The sequence below is a fragment of the Silurus meridionalis genome, chromosome 7, assembly GCF_014805685.1.
Source record: "Silurus meridionalis isolate SWU-2019-XX chromosome 7, ASM1480568v1, whole genome shotgun sequence".
Lineage (NCBI taxonomy): Eukaryota > Metazoa > Chordata > Actinopteri > Siluriformes > Siluridae > Silurus > Silurus meridionalis.
Window position 1 is genome coordinate 6,363,285 of NC_060890.1, and position 18,117 is coordinate 6,381,401.

Consider the following 18,117-nt stretch of genomic DNA (forward strand, 5'->3'; position numbering starts at 1 on the left):
CCCTGAAAATGTCGGAACCATTTGAAAACATATGCATGATGATCGTCCGAGAACGATCCACAAGGTCTCACTTCCATGTCCACCCTATTTGCCAGATTTGGCTCCTGCAGGTCTTTGTTTTGTTCTAATCAGGATAAAGTACAGTTTTTTATACTGAAAATTTTATTACAATTTTGTTTTTTAATATTAAATATGCTTTTCATGTTTGTTGTGGCAAAATGACTTGAAATCCCTAAGAATATGTACTAACAAGCAAACTAGCAAAACATTTGCAATATTATTTTTATGGTGGGTAGTAGGTGTGACCCCCGAATAGTCAAAGATTTGGTGCTCTGATAGGTGGAGCCTCATTCGACTACCGAACTCACAGTCAAATCTTCACAAAGGTGTTAGTATACGGGGATCATGCCATTTTGGTTGACGGTTTTTATGGCTTTATCAAAAAGTTGTTTCTGTGGGCTTTGTACCCACTTGACTGTCTGGTGTTGCCCCCAACACACACACACACACACACGATTTGGTTCACGATCAGTCGACAAGAATTGACAATTTAACTATGTAAATCCTCAGTCAGGGACACCCCTAATGTTAGCAATAAATCTAGAGTGCGCTGTTGTTATGAATAAATATGACTGTTTACCTGAGCACACTGTGTAGTCGATGTACCAACATTAAATGTCTTGATGACTGCCTGAAGCTGCACGAGTTCTCTAATGAGGCTTATATCTTCAATAGGCTTTTTTAAGTTCAGCTGAAAACCATCGTTGGGCAGGACGAGAGGCGGGTGTTCGTCAAAGTTCTCCAGAATATCACCTGGAGGACAGAATAAGCATATAGAGAGTGATCGCATGTGAACAATTGAGCCACAGACTGAATTTTTACTTGAAACACTGACCCAGAAAAGTTCTTGATGTTCACTATGTCAGTCTGACAACAAATCTGCTTCTGCAGAGTAATTTCCCTACCATATATCAAGGTCAGCGTGTACGCTTCTCACCAGTTTGGCATGCAGCGTCGGCGTCTGCACTGCAGGGCGTCCATGCAGAGGGGCAGGGCCGGTGTAGGTTGTACTCCCTCAGCACATGGTGAAGCTGAGCAGGGCGAAGTGAGGAAAACTCTGTCCTCAAAGAACCCCAGGATGCCTGAACCGAGAAACACATGGAGTTACTTAAGCGAATGAGGCACAGTTTGTAATTTTGTAAGGCGCATCCTTTCTGTCAAAATCTGTCTGCGGGAGGTAATTTTCAAAGTAAAAGGGTGGAGGTGAGCAAATTTGTTTTTATCTGAGAGCAGAGTTTATTTCTGTCATGGAAAAAAAAAACGCTGATATGAAGAAACCAGAACCAAATCCAATATTGCAATTTTCCTGGCTGGCACTATGCTTTTAACCATTACATGCCAATGAGCATTCCTAATTATCTGTTGTTTTTCTTTCTCTCTCTCTCTCTCTCTCTCTCTCTCTCTCTCTCTCTCTCTCTATCTCTCTTTCAAGCTTTCAACCCCTTCTGCTTTCCTGATCCATACTGATTCCCTAATTCTGAATGAAGTTCTCATTAACTGGAAACCACTCACTGCTATTGAGGATTGTCTCACATGGACATTCATGAGATTACTGTGGATTAGAGACCACCGGCCTCCATAACTGAGGCAGATGCGATTGGCATCTTGATGCATAGACAACAATGTTCAGTCCTGGCACATGCACTCAGTAAACTGTTGAAGATAAAGAATATCGTTCGAGGGCTAGATTTTTTTTTAACTCAAACTTCAGTGGCCACTAGATTAGAAAATACTTTGCAGACCTCTTAAGACTCACTAATCCTGCTGATGATTAATCAGTTTAAACTGCACCATAATATAATCCCGCTCCAGAGTCCCGGCGAGGGCGCCGCTCCGCTCCAGGGTCCCGGCGAGGGAGCCGATCTGCGCCCAATCCTTGCTGACTCCATTGTTTCACCCCCAGGTTTCTCCAAGGTCGCTCCACTTTAGACCTCTGCAGAGGGGGTTGCTCCGGGCGTTGCTCCGTCCAGTGCTTGGGGCAGCCACCTGGAGGCTCGTTCGCCTCAAGTCCGACGATGTCCGCCGTTGGCACCCGACTTTTCTCGTGCCACAGGATTTTTGTGCCTCTCCAGTATTTCCCTTCGCCAGACCCCTCCACCCGCCCAGGGCGGGTTGCGAGTCCTCTTCTCTTCAGTCTGCCGCCACTTACTCCCGAGACATCTGACAAAACAAGGCTGTCTAGATACGGTCGTGGAGGGGGTACTGTCAGGATTTTCCGGGCACATGTGCCCACTTCCGTTTTCACGACGGGCATTTCCGGTTCCAAGGCGCGCACTTCTGTGTTGGCGGCCATCTTCTCATTTTTCCCGTGACTACCGGTATTTAAGGACACCCAAAACTTTAGCTCAGGGCTAGAGAGAACACGGGTCTGAACGTGATTGTTGGCGTAAAACTTTGGATAAGTCTTTTTCTTGTGTGAGTCAGTTTTTGCTTGTCGTAGAGTCTGACATTTTGACGACTGAGATCCTACAGTGTGACATAGGGATCGTGTTCGTACAGTCTGACAAGCAACAATCTCACAGTGTGCATCTGGCATTGGATATGAAGGTCTGTAAGAGTGGCAAAACGTGTAAATGATTTATCTGCAAATAGCATTTGCTTTAAGAGTTACACTTAAAGTCTGACCAGAATCTTCATCTACCAATTCCTGAGTTGCCCCCATACACACACACACACACACACACACACACACACACACACACACACACACACCCCAGAGGGAGCCACAGCATTTAGAGAGTATAGAATGTAGTGCTGTTCTGCATGAATGGTTACATTCACACGCAAACAATGAACCATGCTACAGAATTAAGGGGAAAAAACGTATTTGATACATGTAGGCAAGGCTTATCCGCCATGTCATCTTTATCTGTCGGACTGAATGACCCTTTGTGTTCCCCAGTCGTAATCCTTTAATGGTTAATACTCTCTGTTAATTATTTCTGACGACAACACTAATTCCTAATGTCTATATGGATAATGTTGAAAGACGGTCAATAAAAACCTGGATTCAGATGACGACACTACAGGGGGGTTGTGTGCACTCAATAAGTTGCACCGCAGTGAAGGGGAAAGTGTTTCGAAGTCTGAAAAAATGCTTCTGTTTGAATTTAGGATCATCAGCTGGGTTGTACAGGAGGGTCCAAAGCAACACTGTCTAATTTTAATTTCAAAAACGCACTCAAGTTGGAATCAATCATAATATTTCATATTCTTATTTAATGAAATCTAAGGAAATCTGTATTTATAGTGCCATACACAAAGAACATCTGTAGTATACTATACTATATGGAAAAAAATATTGGGACGCTTGATTTTTCCAGCGATATGTGCTTCTTCACCAGACTGTTACTACAAATTTGGAGACACAATTTTAAAGGCTATCTTTGAATGTGCTAGTTGTTCCTTCATTTGAACTGCAAGACCTAAAACTGTTTCAGCATGACAATGCCCCTGTTCACAAAGCCAGCTCCATGGAAATATGCGTTACATTGCTTGGAGTGGAAAATCTTGTGTGGCCTGTTATAGAGCTCTGACTTCAACCCTAAACACTGTTGGAATAAATTGGAAATAAATAAATTGGAATACCCAGGCCTCCTTACCTCACCTACATCAGTACCTAACATTACTAACAGCCTTGTAGCTGAATAAGCATTTATAGCCACAAGCACACTCCAAAATCTAGTGGAACATCTTCCCAGAAGTGTGGATGTTATTATAACAGCAAATTGGAACAATGTTCAAAAGGCATGTACTAATCTTTTGGAAAGGTATCCACAACTTTTTGACCATATAGTGTGTCATTATAAAGATAAATTTTTATCTGTACATACACATAAATCACTTCATTACTTGGTCACGTGTCCCAAATTGGTTACTACTGGCAATGTAAGCCAATGCATACTTATTTGTATTAATTTGTACTGTATATTTTATTCTTTCTTTTAGTTTTCTTCATAATAAAGCTTAATCAGTCTACTGCACTGTGTATAATCACCTGATTCAAAAATTATTCACACACGCTTAGGAGAGAGAAAGGGTCTCTGACCTGCAGCAGATGTTCTCGAGTGGTGGCCAGCAGATTGACAGCAGAGGAGAGTTTGTGGAGGTGATTTTGTGCCAGTTCTCCGAGGCCTGCTGTGTAAGCCCAGTCTATCAGCACATCCAAATTTGCACGAATCTGAACTCCACAGGACCAGTGATAAAAGCTCCCCCCTGATCCTTCAGACAAACATCATGCAGGTGTCAGGATGAACAAATCTCAGAAAAACAGTTTGTTTACATATTTGGAACATTGGAAATGATGTCTTAAAAAAATCTGAAACAGTAAAGACTTGTAAAGAGTGACAGAGAAAAAACGCAAAGTTTGCATAAAGATAGACAGAGACTAGTCTCAGTATTTAGAGACCATCTGCACTGAAAGAAAGACTTTTACCTCTCTCCATGAGCAGGTTGAAAAGGAAGGCGTTGATAAAGAAGAAGAGGTATGTGAAGAGCTGCCTGGAAATCTTTGGGTGTACACGGTAGTCTTTCATGAGATTCAGTGTCTTCTTAAAGATATCCAACACACCAGCAACTTCATTAGAGATCTGAACTTGGCCATTCCCCGAAAAGGGGTTAGTGTCTAACAGGCTGGGGAGGACTGGGTACAGGAGCTGTGTAAGAGGAAAATAATATACATAAGATCTTCAAATGATGTCTAAAGCAGGTTTTCAGGATTTCAGCAAAAAAAAAAAAAAACTCTCCCCATTGGTGTCAACAATTCACAATGGACAATGTCTCAAAGCAGGAATCTTAGAACAAACATTTTTAATATTAGTGAACCAAGAGCGTAACAAAAATATATAAATCATAAAACAATACAAACACTGGAGAGTGAAAGTATCATGAGCACTGGAGTGTGTGAGTATGAGCAATGTGCTTTCTACAGTCTAATACAGTCTGTTGGAGTTGTGGAACCTGGAGCTCCTGAGCAATCAATTTGACACCAAATCCTCCCTGCCAAAACCTTTAAATGTTCAATGATAAGAAGAAACAGCATCCACTAAACAGGCATAACATCATGACATTATAACATTATGAGCAGTAAAGTGAAAAACCCTGATTATCTCTTCATGCTGGCACCGGTTAGTGTGTGGGATACATTAGGCAGCAAATGAACATTTTGTCCTCAAAGTTGACGTGTTAGAAGCAGGAAAATGGGCAAGTGTAAGGAAGTGTTTGAAAAGACCACTGGGTCAGAGCATCTCTATAAGTGCTGCTCTTGTAGGGGGTTCCAATTTTGCAGTGGTCAGGCTCTACTACTGTAGCTCAAATTGCTGAAGAAGTTAATGTTGTTAATGCTTGAAGGGTCAGGACTGTTTTGGCAGCAAAAAGGGGGAACAACTCAATATTAGGCAGATGGTCATAATGTTATGCATGATTGGTGTATGTAGAACGTTTGATTTTTTTCAAACTGGCACTGGTACATCTCTAAAACAGTACTCATCTTATATTACATCTCAACAGTACCCCCAAAATTTTTCCATTCATCTTCAGTAACCACTTTATCCTAATCAGGAGCCAAAGCTTATCCCAGGAACACTGGTTGTGACGCAGGATTACACCCTGAACCCCATTCATATACACTTTCCCACACTCAATTCTGCCAAGCCATTCCTTTTACATCCAGTTTTTAGGAGGTGGGAGGGAAACCACCAAAAGGAAACCCATGACATTAAAGTTGACATTAATTCCTATATAGTGAGGAGTATAGACTTGTACAAAACTGAGGAAATATGTTCCAGAAGACTGTAATTGCAACCAAATGTGTTACTGACCCAGGGGATTAATCTAATTTCTTCTTTTTTGTTTAGAATAAAAAAGTACACGATCAATTTTAAATCCCAGTCCTAATCTTTTTAACTTTTTTTGTTTAAGTGTATGTTTTTATTTTACAAAATGTAAAAACAATATATGAGAAAATGTAAAAATTGTTTATATGGCTGTGATTATCTAAAAAGTTTTAGGTGCACAGTTACAATATCGAGTGTAGTCACCTGACGCACCAAGAACAGAACACAACGGAAATTCCATCGTGCAAAGCAAAGTGTACCATGTCTAATCCTTATCAATGAGATTTGCAGAACCTCAGGGCTTCCTCTTTCCTCCTAGACAGAGATAAGAAGGTCTTCTGGAACCTGCATAGCCAAAAACGTTAAAAACGAATGTGTGATAAGCTTGATCTGGTTAGTGGCCCTTATGAGCAAATTAACCAGAGAGACTCCAACATGCAACAACAAAATCTGTTACATCTAACAACCTTCCTTTTCTCTTTTATTCCTCCCTTCATCCTGACACACATCAAAAAGTGGGTATACAGTCATCCCAGGATACAAGGATCCATATTTCATATGAGGCATGGACAAATCTTACCTAAAGCTATTTTTAGGAGGTTTTATATAACCTAAGGTGTCACAGTTGCAACATTCTTCATGGTCTTCATTATACATCATACTTTCAAATGTACTGAGCTACAGTGAAGCATTTTAAAACCACAAAAACATGTCATCAACTGGAAATCAATACAAAAATTAATTTCTGATAGTCGTAACTGAGTTCAAGCTCCATACTACAGATACGTTTCTAATACGTCCTGCTAAATGTAATGACTTAAATGACTAGTTACGGGAAGATCGGATCATTTTAGTGACTTTGTATCTCGTTCATCAAAATGAACAAATCTTTTTTTTGAGTCATTTAGTTCATTTCGTTTCTTTAATCCTTTAATTCATAGCATCTTTGAGAGTCACGTGATAAAAGAACGAATGACTCGGACTAGAAGAGATTAACTACTCGAATCTGTTTCCTGTACATAACCTATGGAGATCTTGCGATGCTTTGCTCATTCTAGTAGAAAATGAACGAATCACTTTTTGAGACTACTTTACACACTGAAGTGACTTGAGTTCTTCTGAGTCACATTAAAGACTCATCCAGAATGAACGAATCGTTCATGAACGACTTGTCGCTATTACTGACCCTCATGAACAGGGTGTAAACATTTGAATAAATGTACTTTGTTATTGTACTTAAGTCATTTTTTGGCTACTTTCTAGTTTTACTGACTTTCAAAGATATAAGTGACATTTACTCTCTACTCGACTACATGTATGATTTAATATATTTGCATTTTATTCCACTATAACTTCATTGAAAATTCCTCTACCTGCACCGCTTTTTTAGCACTGATTGCCTAATTTTCAGTCCAAAAAGCGGGAGAATAAATTCCAAAAAACATTAAGAACCAGCTTTTGTTGAAATAAAATAAAAATATTGCCGCTCTCTGAGACTGAGAGGTGCATCATATCACAGTCATCTCTGAATATCTGGTTTTATTTGATCTAAATTATTTATTTAAATTTTATTTGTGCATTGAATTCTAAAGCACACTTTAACTCCTAACATTCTGTAAAGTTGCTTTGAGACAATGTCTGTTGTGAAAAGTGCTATAGAAATAAACTTGACTTGACGTAATGATTCTTTTACTTTGTGACATGATACTGCAATTTTATTTGTTAACCGAAAGATTGTTTTTGAATGATTGCTTTACTAATTTGTCTTTATTTTTTACCGACTTGTTTGAGCTTTATTTTATTCTGGCATGTTGAAGAGAATGTTGTGTTGATCTTGGTTAATGCAGTGTGTTAACATGTGTCTTAGTGTTGAGGACTAGTGCAACTTTAAGCCTACATTCAGTATGAGTCAAATAATCAAGCACTGTTTTGCTCAAGTTTCGCATTTAGGTAGCTTTATCTATCACTGGCTCCAAGATTAGTATTAGTGTGTTTCTAGCAATGTATGGCTGTATTACTGCATTCTAATATCAATTTTTTTGTAGTTTCAGCTCAACTCTGTATGAACATGTAAGGACACACACAACTGAGTGTAGCCTGTCAAAAAGGATTTTTGTTTTTGTTCTTCTTTACCAAAGGAAAGTGTATAATCATTGACGAGCTGTCACGAGCACGATTTATACAAAGCAAAGATTTGTTGTTCAGAAGTGAGGAAAGAATTGTTCATACCTTTTCTAATCCAGTTAAGATGAGATGAATCTAGTTGGTAGGTGTTGGTCCAAAATAACCTAGAACCTAGCCTAGATTGGTGTTGTGGTGTTGTAGGATTATGCATATGAGACTCTGGATTACATTACCCATAAGCAACAGAAATAAACTGGTGTTACACTTTATTTTAGCCCCACTTTTTTTTTTTTCTTACTTGTATCTCACAGTTCTCCATGGCTGATGTTGCTACTCATTTCGTCTCACTTTTTGTATGTTTGCAATCTTAATCAAAATATCTGCGCTAGCATTCACGTATCCTCGCATTTCATGACAAATATAATGCGGCCCGCAATGATTATTACATTATATAAATTATTTTATTATTCAGCTTTGAACAATGCATTATTTCCCTTCACACCACACCAATCCGCCCACACTAGCAATGTGTATTTCTAAAGAGCAGCATGTCTTACATTTCATGCATCTATAATTAATTACAGTAAGGAAAATAAGTATTTGAACACCCTGCTATTTTGCAAGTTCTCCCACTTAGAAATCATGGAGGGGTCTGAAATTGTCATCGTAGGAGCATGTCCACTGTGAGAGACATAATCTAAAGAAAAAAAAAATCCAGAAATCACAATATATGATTTTTAAACTATTTATTTGTATGATACAGCTGCAATTAAGTATTTGAACACCTGTCTCTCCCTCCCAAAATGCTGATGTCTCCTGACAGAAAATGTCACCATATCAACATTTGAATCTATTCATGTGAAGTGTTTGGCACAATAACATTAAAAAACAGCAAATTAATATCAATTCAGTAACACTGTGGTATACATCTTAGATGTCATATATTTGTTTGTCTACTACATGCCGGCTTTTACAATTTCTATCAGAAGGCGAGAAGATGTTTCTCAGAGAGGGTTGGTAATAAAATTTAAAAAAACAAGCTTTTTACTCAGGCCTGTGTGCTGCCCCCACTTTCTCCAACTCAACATGTCTTTGTGTGTGCCCAGACATGACAACGCTGCCTTTGTTCAATCCATGGGCAGTTGTATCCAGTCTGTACTTGGCAGTTGTTTCCATCATATATGCAAATGATTGGTGCTTTGGCAATAAATAATGAAGAAATTGTTCATCCCAAAAGTACAAAAAAAGGTAATAGTTTGTAGCGGTTTGGCAGCTATTCATCAGGAGTAGGTATGTATATTTATTAGTTCTATAATGCAAAATGCACAGAGTGTCTGTTTCTTTTTAGACCGGACTATTTTTTCCGAAACCCCACAATGATTGCGTTCTTTCGTGTGGGAACTGCAAACCCAAAAACATACCATGCTTTTATTTTCCTAAGCCAACCAGCAGCTGCTTCCTTTTTCTGCTAGATAGAAAGGCCTACAAATTAGACAAATGTTATTTCAGCTATAAATTGTGTGCTGTCGTTCAAATTTCCTACTAATAATATAATATGGACAAAACCTATGGCAAAACAGATACTAGATACGATGTGTGGTGTTTTTCCTATTACAGAAAACTGTAACACCCCTGCATCCTGATTTTGAGATGCTGCAACGTTGCTGCACCAAGCTACGGATTAATCCAACATACAGGGTTAAATAGGCGGCCAAAATGGCCAAAGGATTTTGATTCCACAGTGCATTTGGTGCACAATGCTCTGCCAAGTTCATGATTTAGTAGAAGGAATTCTCTGATGAGAGCAATGTTCCAAATCCAAGTACACTTCTCTCAGACCAAGTCTATCTCACACTCTGGAAATCTTCCCATGGCACATCGATTTCAAGAGCAAAAAACGAGCTGAAATGTCCCAGAAACCAAAGAGGATTTCAGATTTTCCCAGAGACAGAAGACCTGAAGGAAATTTCAAAAGGGGACTTGGACAAGTTTCCGAATGAAGGTTGTGCCAAAGTTATTCTGGACAATCAAAAGACAAGTTTTTTTTTAGCAATGAACACAGGCAGGTACTCTTTATAAAGTCCCTGTTTACCCCCCAGAGTCAGGTCATATTTCCAAAGGCAAATGATAGGATTTTATTTAATTTGACGCTCAAATTATTGTGACACAAATGTCTATTCTCAATAGTAACAGTAATTCAGAATTTAAATACTTTGTTTTGAAGGTTTTCGTAACTGTATTTAATAAAAGTAGGAGGCGGAATAAACATTAGGAAAGGATTTTCTAATGCTTCAAGGCTGTAAGAAAGTTGGAGAATTGCCCACCTTCCACTAGCCACAATGAACAGTTCAACTGCAAATCCTGAAGTAATTAAAAAGGAAGACTTTTTGACGTCGAATGGGACACATACTTCGCTAATTTAACCAGTACGCCGCAGCCAGGCCTAGTAATGAATACAAACCAGGAATACATTATTAGAAATGCACTGAAAGAAAGGAAACTAACCATGTCTATGTCTAACTGAGTCTGCCAATATAAACAGTGACTACATAAATGCCTAGTGAATTTACTTAGTGTCTGGATATGTGTGACCTAGAGAATGTCCTGTTCAGGATACACCACGTCTTCCTTTATTTTAAGGCGCGTCAAACAAGTACTTTATTACAACATAACAAGACTAAAATAGACTTTTACAAGGTTCTTGTCTTTCCTCATAAACAAAATGCTGGACCTTTTAAAGAATTTAAAACTGTATACTTAAAGAAAATATCTAAAAGCAAGTCAATTAGATCCATACAGTCTTGGATTTATGTAATGGAAATCGGTTAATCCACCGTTTTACAAAACACGTTCAGAATTCTCATTATTTTCACATTTGAGAAATGACATATTGCCTTTAACTTTGAAATATTTCCATATGTTTTTACATATTTGCACATGATCAAAGAAAGTGTTGCTAAAATATGTGGAACATTTGGCGTTTCCATCCATGTATAGTTCTTCCCAAAACACAACACAAAAAAGTCTTTAGACACAGAAGAAAGGAGTTTTCCATTAAGTTGAATTAGGAGATCCGTGGATCATGCTGGAAATTTTAAGTATAACATGGTACAAAAACAGCTCCATGAAGAAATGCTTTACATGTGTTTTGGAGTGAAAGATCTTGCATGGGCTGCTTTAGAGCTCTGACCTCAACCATATTAAACACTTTTGGGATGAATTGTAATGCTGACTGCCCCACAGGCCTCCTCACCTTACCTACATCAAAACCTGACTTTACTTACATTGAATGATCACAAATCTCCACAATCAAACTCCAAAATCTAGTGGAACATCTTCACAGAAGAGTGGAGGATATTAGAACAGGAAATTAGGACTAAATGTGGAACTGCTTGTTCAAAAAAGCACATACCAAATATATATACAGTACAGACCAAAAGTTTGGACACACCTTCTCATTCAAAGAGTTTTCTTTATTTTCATGACTATGAAAATTGTAGAGTCACACTGAAGGCATCAAGGGCTATTTGACCAAGAAGGAGAGTGATGGGGTGCTGCGCCAGATGACCTGGCCTCCACAGTCACCGGACCTGAACCCAATCGAGATGGTTTAGGGGTGAGCTGGACCGCAGAGTGAAGGCAAAAGGGCCAACAAGTGCCAAGCATCTCTCGGGGAACTCCTTCAAGACTGTTGGAAGACCATTTCAGGTGACTACCTCTTGAAGCTCATCAAGAGAATGCCAAGAGTGTGCAAAGCAGTAATCAAGGCAAAAGGTGGCTACTTTGAAGAACCTAGAATATGACATTTTTCAGTTGTTTCACACTTTTTTGTTATGTATATAATTCCATATATAATTCCACGTGTTATTTCATAGTTTAGATGCCTTCAGTGTGGATCTACAATTTTCATAGTCATGAAAATAAAGAAAACTCTTTGAATGAGAAGGTGTGTCCAAACTTTTGGTCTGTAATATATATATATATATATATATATATATATATATATATATATATATATATATATATAGTCAGGCAGCAACTTTTGTCCATATAGTATATATTTTATATTTGCTGCTCAATGTACTACTGTCAGGGATCCACCAGCCACACCTTCACCAAACCCACCTATCACTCCAAGTAGCTCTCCATCCTAATAACCACCTGCACCTGGCACTCATCAACCTGCCACCCTATATTACCTCCGTTCCCCCACCAGCTCATTGTCTGTTCTACAGTTTATGCTAAAGAACCTTGTCGGACTACCCAAGCTACGGATACCCAGTTCAGTGTTGGATTACTGTTGTTTGCTAGACTTTATAAGTTCTACGGAATTGCTGCTCTTTTGCATTCACCTGGTTTAGTCAAACCTGGATTTTCTGTTTGGTTTGCTGTTTTCTGCCCTCTGCCTTTTTGCTTTTCATTAAAACCTTTGTTTGTTGCACTTCGGTTTCCGGCACGTTCTTCCGCTTGACTACTACATTGTTTAATGGAAAAGTGCATTTTATACTCATGCTGCAGTTCAGCATTTTAAAATTATGGCAAAAGTATATAATATGAACTTATAACCTGATTGCAGTTAATAATTCAATGCAATACTATGCTTCTTAGGCTTACAATATTTGTAGAATTCCACAAAACTTAACATTTTATATACAATATATCAGTGTAAATTGAGATATATATATATATATATATATATATATATATATATATATATATATATATATATATATAATATTAGACAGTGAGCAAAATAAATAAATACTTAAAATTTTAGTGCTACAAAAAAATGCTAAATATCTGAATGAGTAAATTTGTTTACGTGAGCAAAATTTTTTACTTCTCAAAATTGTGATTTCTCAAAACATATCAAAATAATAAGCAGTCCAAAAAAATCTCTAAAATGATGAATTACTTAGTTCTATATGAATGCGTCACATTTATTCAATACACAATGCTACTGCTTTAACGCTGCTGCCCTCCAATCTGAACCTCGGCTCCGTGATAATTTCTCATTCATTCCAGCCGGAGAGATGCAAAACAAACTCACACGGTGTTTGACGCTAAAGTTAACCCAGAATTATTTTTCTAAACCGCTCTCAGTGCCTGCAAAAAACTGTGTGAGGTCCTGTGTGATACAAACAGGCGGCTATTATACACAGAAGCCGGAGTGGCAGGGGTTGTTACCAAGCACTTCACACCAAAACAGAACACACACTGACCTTGGTGAGGTAATAGACAGACTGCTGGAAAGTAAACATAATGACCTCCTCCAGGACCGTCATGGCCTCCTCGCAGGCAGGACGCACTGTAGACAAACGCAGCTCCAACACAGCTTTCAGAATCAGAGATTATTGGTCAGCAATGAAGAATTTCATTAACGATGCTTTTTTATTATTGTACATGCGTGTAAAATAATTACCCATGCAATCTTCTTCCTCTTCCTCCTCCATTCGTGAAATCCCATGCAACAAGGAAGGGACTGATTGATGGATAAAATGAAGGAGCTCGATAGAGTTGGCCATCCAAAGGACAAGCGGCTGCAGGCTTCTCAGAAGGTTCTCTGGTTGAAGCTCCACTTGGTCAATGTTTTCCCTGTGAAATGAATATACACTTTTATATATTTCAAGCATGAAATCTGAAATGCATCATAAAACGCATCAATATTATTATTTTGGATAATAAAACCACAGCACTTTTTTAGTTCCTTAGTTAAGCTTTCTGGATTTTCTGTTTTTAGTTTTAGCCCAGACTTCTCATTATCATATCTATGAATATTCATCAGATTCCTGGATGTACAGCAATTCTTGTCTTGAAAGACTTTTTTAGGGTTTTTAAATTATCCACAGCACCAAGCAATCTAAAACATAAACACTGCAAAATGTCTTTAAGCAGAGTATAATCATAGTGAATAGTGAATCATGGTAAATTGGTCAATATTTTTTATTTAGTTTTATTTTCTTGCTTTTGTTAAATGAGTCTCTGATACATGGGGCTTTAAAAAAAAAAGAAAAAAACATTTATGGTATCAAAATCAGAGTCAGAATGGGTTTTATTGCCAAGTGTAAAAGAATTGTCTTGGGGACAGAAGCTCCTTCTGGTGCCACGGCCTGCAAACAGACTTGTTGCAATGTGCGGCATATGGTCTACTATCTAAAGCAATGCTGCAGCACTCATGCGGGTGTTTTTTGAAGCAGCTTCTGCACCTGACGCACAGCATGAGAACTCGACATCTTTGATGGACCCTTGAGAGGTCTGTTCTGAGTGGAACCCGTCTTGGAAAACCTCTGTATGACCCTGACCACTGTACTGGACAAGATTTGATGGGTGAATGAGGGTCCGGGCGGTGAATTTTCTGTTTGGTTTGCTGTTTTCTGCCCTCTGCCTTTTTGCTTTTCATTAAAACCTTTGTTTGTTGCACTTGGTTTCCGGCACGTTCTTCCGCTTGACTACTACATTGTTTAATGGAAAAGTGCATTTTATACTCATGCTGCAGTTCAGCATTTTAAAATTATGGCAAAAGTATATAATATGAACTTATAACCTGATTGCAGTTAATAATTCAATGCAATACTATGCTTCTTAGGCTTACAATATTTGTAGAATTCCACAAAACTTAACATTTTATATACAATATATCAGTGTAAATTGAGATATATATATATATATATATATATATATATATATATATATATATATATATATATATATATATATAATATTAGACAGTGAGCAAAATAAATAAATACTTAAAATTTTAGTGCTACAAAAAAATGCTAAATATCTGAATGAGTAAATTTGTTTACGTGAGCAAAATTTTTTACTTCTCAAAATTGTGATTTCTCAAAACATATCAAAATAATAAGCAGTCCAAAAAAATCTCTAAAATGATGAATTACTTAGTTCTATATGAATGCGTCACATTTATTCAATACACAATGCTACTGCTTTAACGCTGCTGCCCTCCAATCTGAACCTCGGCTCCGTGATAATTTCTCATTCATTCCAGCCGGAGAGATGCAAAACAAACTCACACGGTGTTTGACGCTAAAGTTAACCCAGAATTATTTTTCTAAACCGCTCTCAGTGCCTGCAAAAAACTGTGTGAGGTCCTGTGTGATACAAACAGGCGGCTATTATACACAGAAGCCGGAGTGGCAGGGGGTTATTTACCAAGCACTTCACACCAAAACAGAACACACACTGACCTTGGTGAGGTAATAGACAGACTGCTGGAAAGTAAACATAATGACCTCCTCCAGGACCGTCATGGCCTCCTCGCAGGCAGGACGCACTGTAGACAAACGCAGCTCCAACACAGCTTTCAGAATCAGAGATTATTGGTCAGCAATGAAGAATTTCATTAACGATGCTTTTTTATTATTGTACATGCGTGTAAAATAATTACCCATGCAATCTTCTTCCTCTTCCTCCTCCATTCGTGAAATCCCATGCAACAAGGAAGGGACTGATTGATGGATAAAATGAAGGAGCTCGATAGAGTTGGCCATCCAAAGGACAAGCGGCTGCAGGCTTCTCAGAAGGTTCTCTGGTTGAAGCTCCACTTGGTCAATGTTTTCCCTGTGAAATGAATATACACTTTTATATATTTCAGGCATGAAATCTGAAATGCATCATAAAACGCATCAATATAATTATTTTTGATAATAAAACCACAGCACTTTTTTAGTTCCTTAGTTAAGCTTTCTGGATTTCTGTTTTTAGTTTTAGCCCAGACTTCTCATTATCATATCTATGAATATTCATCAGATTCCTGGATGTACAGCAATTCTTGTCTTGAAAGACTTTTTTAGGGTTTTTAAATTATCCACAGCACCAAGCAATCTAAAACATAAACACTGCAAAATGTCTTTAAGCAGAGTATAATCATAGTGAATAGTGAATCATGGTAAATTGGTCAATATTTTTTATTTAGTTTTATTTTCTTGCTTTTGTTAAATGAGTCTCTGATACATGGGGCTTTAAAAAAAAAAGAAAAAAACATTTATGGTATCAAAATCAGAGTCAGAATGGGTTTTATTGCCAAGTGTAAAAGAATTGTCTTGGGGACAGAAGCTCCTTCTGGTGCCACGGCCTGCAAACAGACTTGTTGCAATGTGCGGCATATGGTCTACTATCTAAAGCAATGCTGCAGCACTCATGCGGGTGTTTTTTGAAGCAGCTTCTGCACCTGACGCACAGCATGAGAACTCGACATCTTTGATGGACCCTTGAGAGGTCTGTTCTGAGTGGAACCCGTCTTGGAAAACCTCTGTATGACCCTGACCACTGTACTGGACAAGATTTGATGGGTGAATGAGGGTCCGGGCGGTGAAATAAATTTGGACTATTTTTTCTTTTAATTGCAATGAATCTAAATAAAATCACATTCTGATGTGTTCTTTCACATTCTGAACGCTTAATGTAATATACAAAGAAATCTACACATTTCAAATAGATTTTTTACGTTCCATCACTCTTTTCTCCTGTTTTAAATGGGAATATTTCAAGCTATGAAAGTGAATCACTGCTAAAAAGGGCCATTGAAAGTTCAAAATGTATTAAAAGTGTAGTCAGTGCATGTTAGATCCAAAAACTGTGAAGAAAAGACCTACATTTGAGAGTGAATATCTGCAAGCTCCTTGGCCCTTTCCTGTAAAAAAAAAAAAAAAAAACAAGAACACTTCCATAAAGACGTCAAAAGAATTGCATACAATCTACTTTCTATTGACAACCTGACCTTACCAATACAGTTACTTGAACCTCACTGGCTAAATGTAGCAGTAGTTGTCGCAGGTCTGTCATAGGAAAGTGTGTGGCTGATTGCTGGAGGCATAAACACATCAGGAAAGATGGGGTGAGTTTGTGCAGGTCTTCACGGTCTCTGAACTGTTTAAATATCTCCTCCAGGACCTGTGCTTTGTGCTCCACATCAAAATAGAGAACAAGCTCTTGTCCGTTCGTGTCCCTCAGACAGGGCAAGGTGCTTTCTGGAGCACAGGGTGTTCCTGAGCCCTTGGATGTAGACAGCATAAGTGTCTGATAAAGAGGAAATGATGTTGGAGGATGTGGTTCTGGTGAGTCAGGCAGCACTGAAAGAGATCCAGTAGGAGAGTTTCCCAAAATGTCTGTGTTGGGATCCTTAAACATGAAGAGGTAAGCCTCGCCCAAGCCTATGACGTCCCCCGAATGAAGCTCCACCTCTTGGTTGACGACAGCTCCGTTCCTCTTGACCAGAGCTCCATGGAAGGGCTTCAGGATGGTGACTCCTGGTCTTTTCCTGCCATCTTGTTGAGGGTCAGAAGTCGTGACCTGGAGTCTCTGAATGCAGCAGTGCTGTGGCTGGATATCAGGAGCCCAAAGAGTCACATCCACAGCAGGCTGCTCTTTAACTGCTTCAGAATTGCAGCCAAAAACTGTGCAGTTTCTATTTAGAGAGTAGATGATGAAGTCCTGAGAATAAGATCAGAAAAACGAGGGTTGATGCAGAATAACTGAAATCTGAGCTCAATTGATATGAGTTACATTTAATATTTAAAGATTTGTCTCCTGATTTTATAGAAATAAAGCTAATAAAAAAATATAAAACCACTTTATACATGGTTCCTCATTAAAGACTGTAGTAATTTGTTTAAAAAAAACATTTACAGTTTTTTTTTATTAATTTCAGGCTAATTACTGTGTATGGATTGGCATGCTTGAGCAATGCATTAATTGATTAATTTATATATGCTGAAATTTCCCTTTTAAAACTTAAAAACTTTCTGTCTTTATGTTTTTTGTATGGAAAAAAAAAACAATTATCCTGATGGCAGACGTGCACTCATGGTGGTGTAACAAAAACAGGTGGAGCATGACAGCACCAGAAATCGTGTTTTGCATGACTGTCAAATGCCCATGACATAAATGTCTTTTTTTCCATCGGTCAATAGAGAAACAGAGCCAGGAACTTTATGTCCATCTGTTATTCATCTTCCTCTCACAGTCACATACCAAAATTAATCATATGTGCATATAAATCCTAGAAATAAAATAAATGTAAAAAAAAAAAAAAGGCCATGATTATTTCAGCACTTATAGTTAACTCTATAATTCAAAT

General features: G+C 38.2%; 1 protein-coding gene across 2 annotated transcripts in view; it reads right to left on the reverse strand.

Moving 5' to 3' along the window:
- Positions 1–18,117, reverse strand: part of si:ch211-176g6.2 (ras-associating and dilute domain-containing protein) — a 32,010-nt gene that overhangs the window by 2,900 nt on the left and 10,993 nt on the right. For both annotated transcript variants that reach the window (XM_046854609.1, XM_046854610.1), the window contains exons 5-12: positions 16,764–17,471; positions 16,634–16,671; positions 15,427–15,599; positions 15,227–15,339; positions 4,496–4,715; positions 4,109–4,281; positions 998–1,142; positions 641–813 (exon numbers count right to left, since the gene is read on the reverse strand). In XM_046854609.1, coding sequence (XP_046710565.1) covers positions 641–813; positions 998–1,142; positions 4,109–4,281; positions 4,496–4,715; positions 15,227–15,339; positions 15,427–15,599; positions 16,634–16,671; positions 16,764–17,471 — 1,743 coding nt within the window. The remainder of the gene's footprint in view (positions 1–640; positions 814–997; positions 1,143–4,108; positions 4,282–4,495; positions 4,716–15,226; positions 15,340–15,426; positions 15,600–16,633; positions 16,672–16,763; positions 17,472–18,117) is intronic.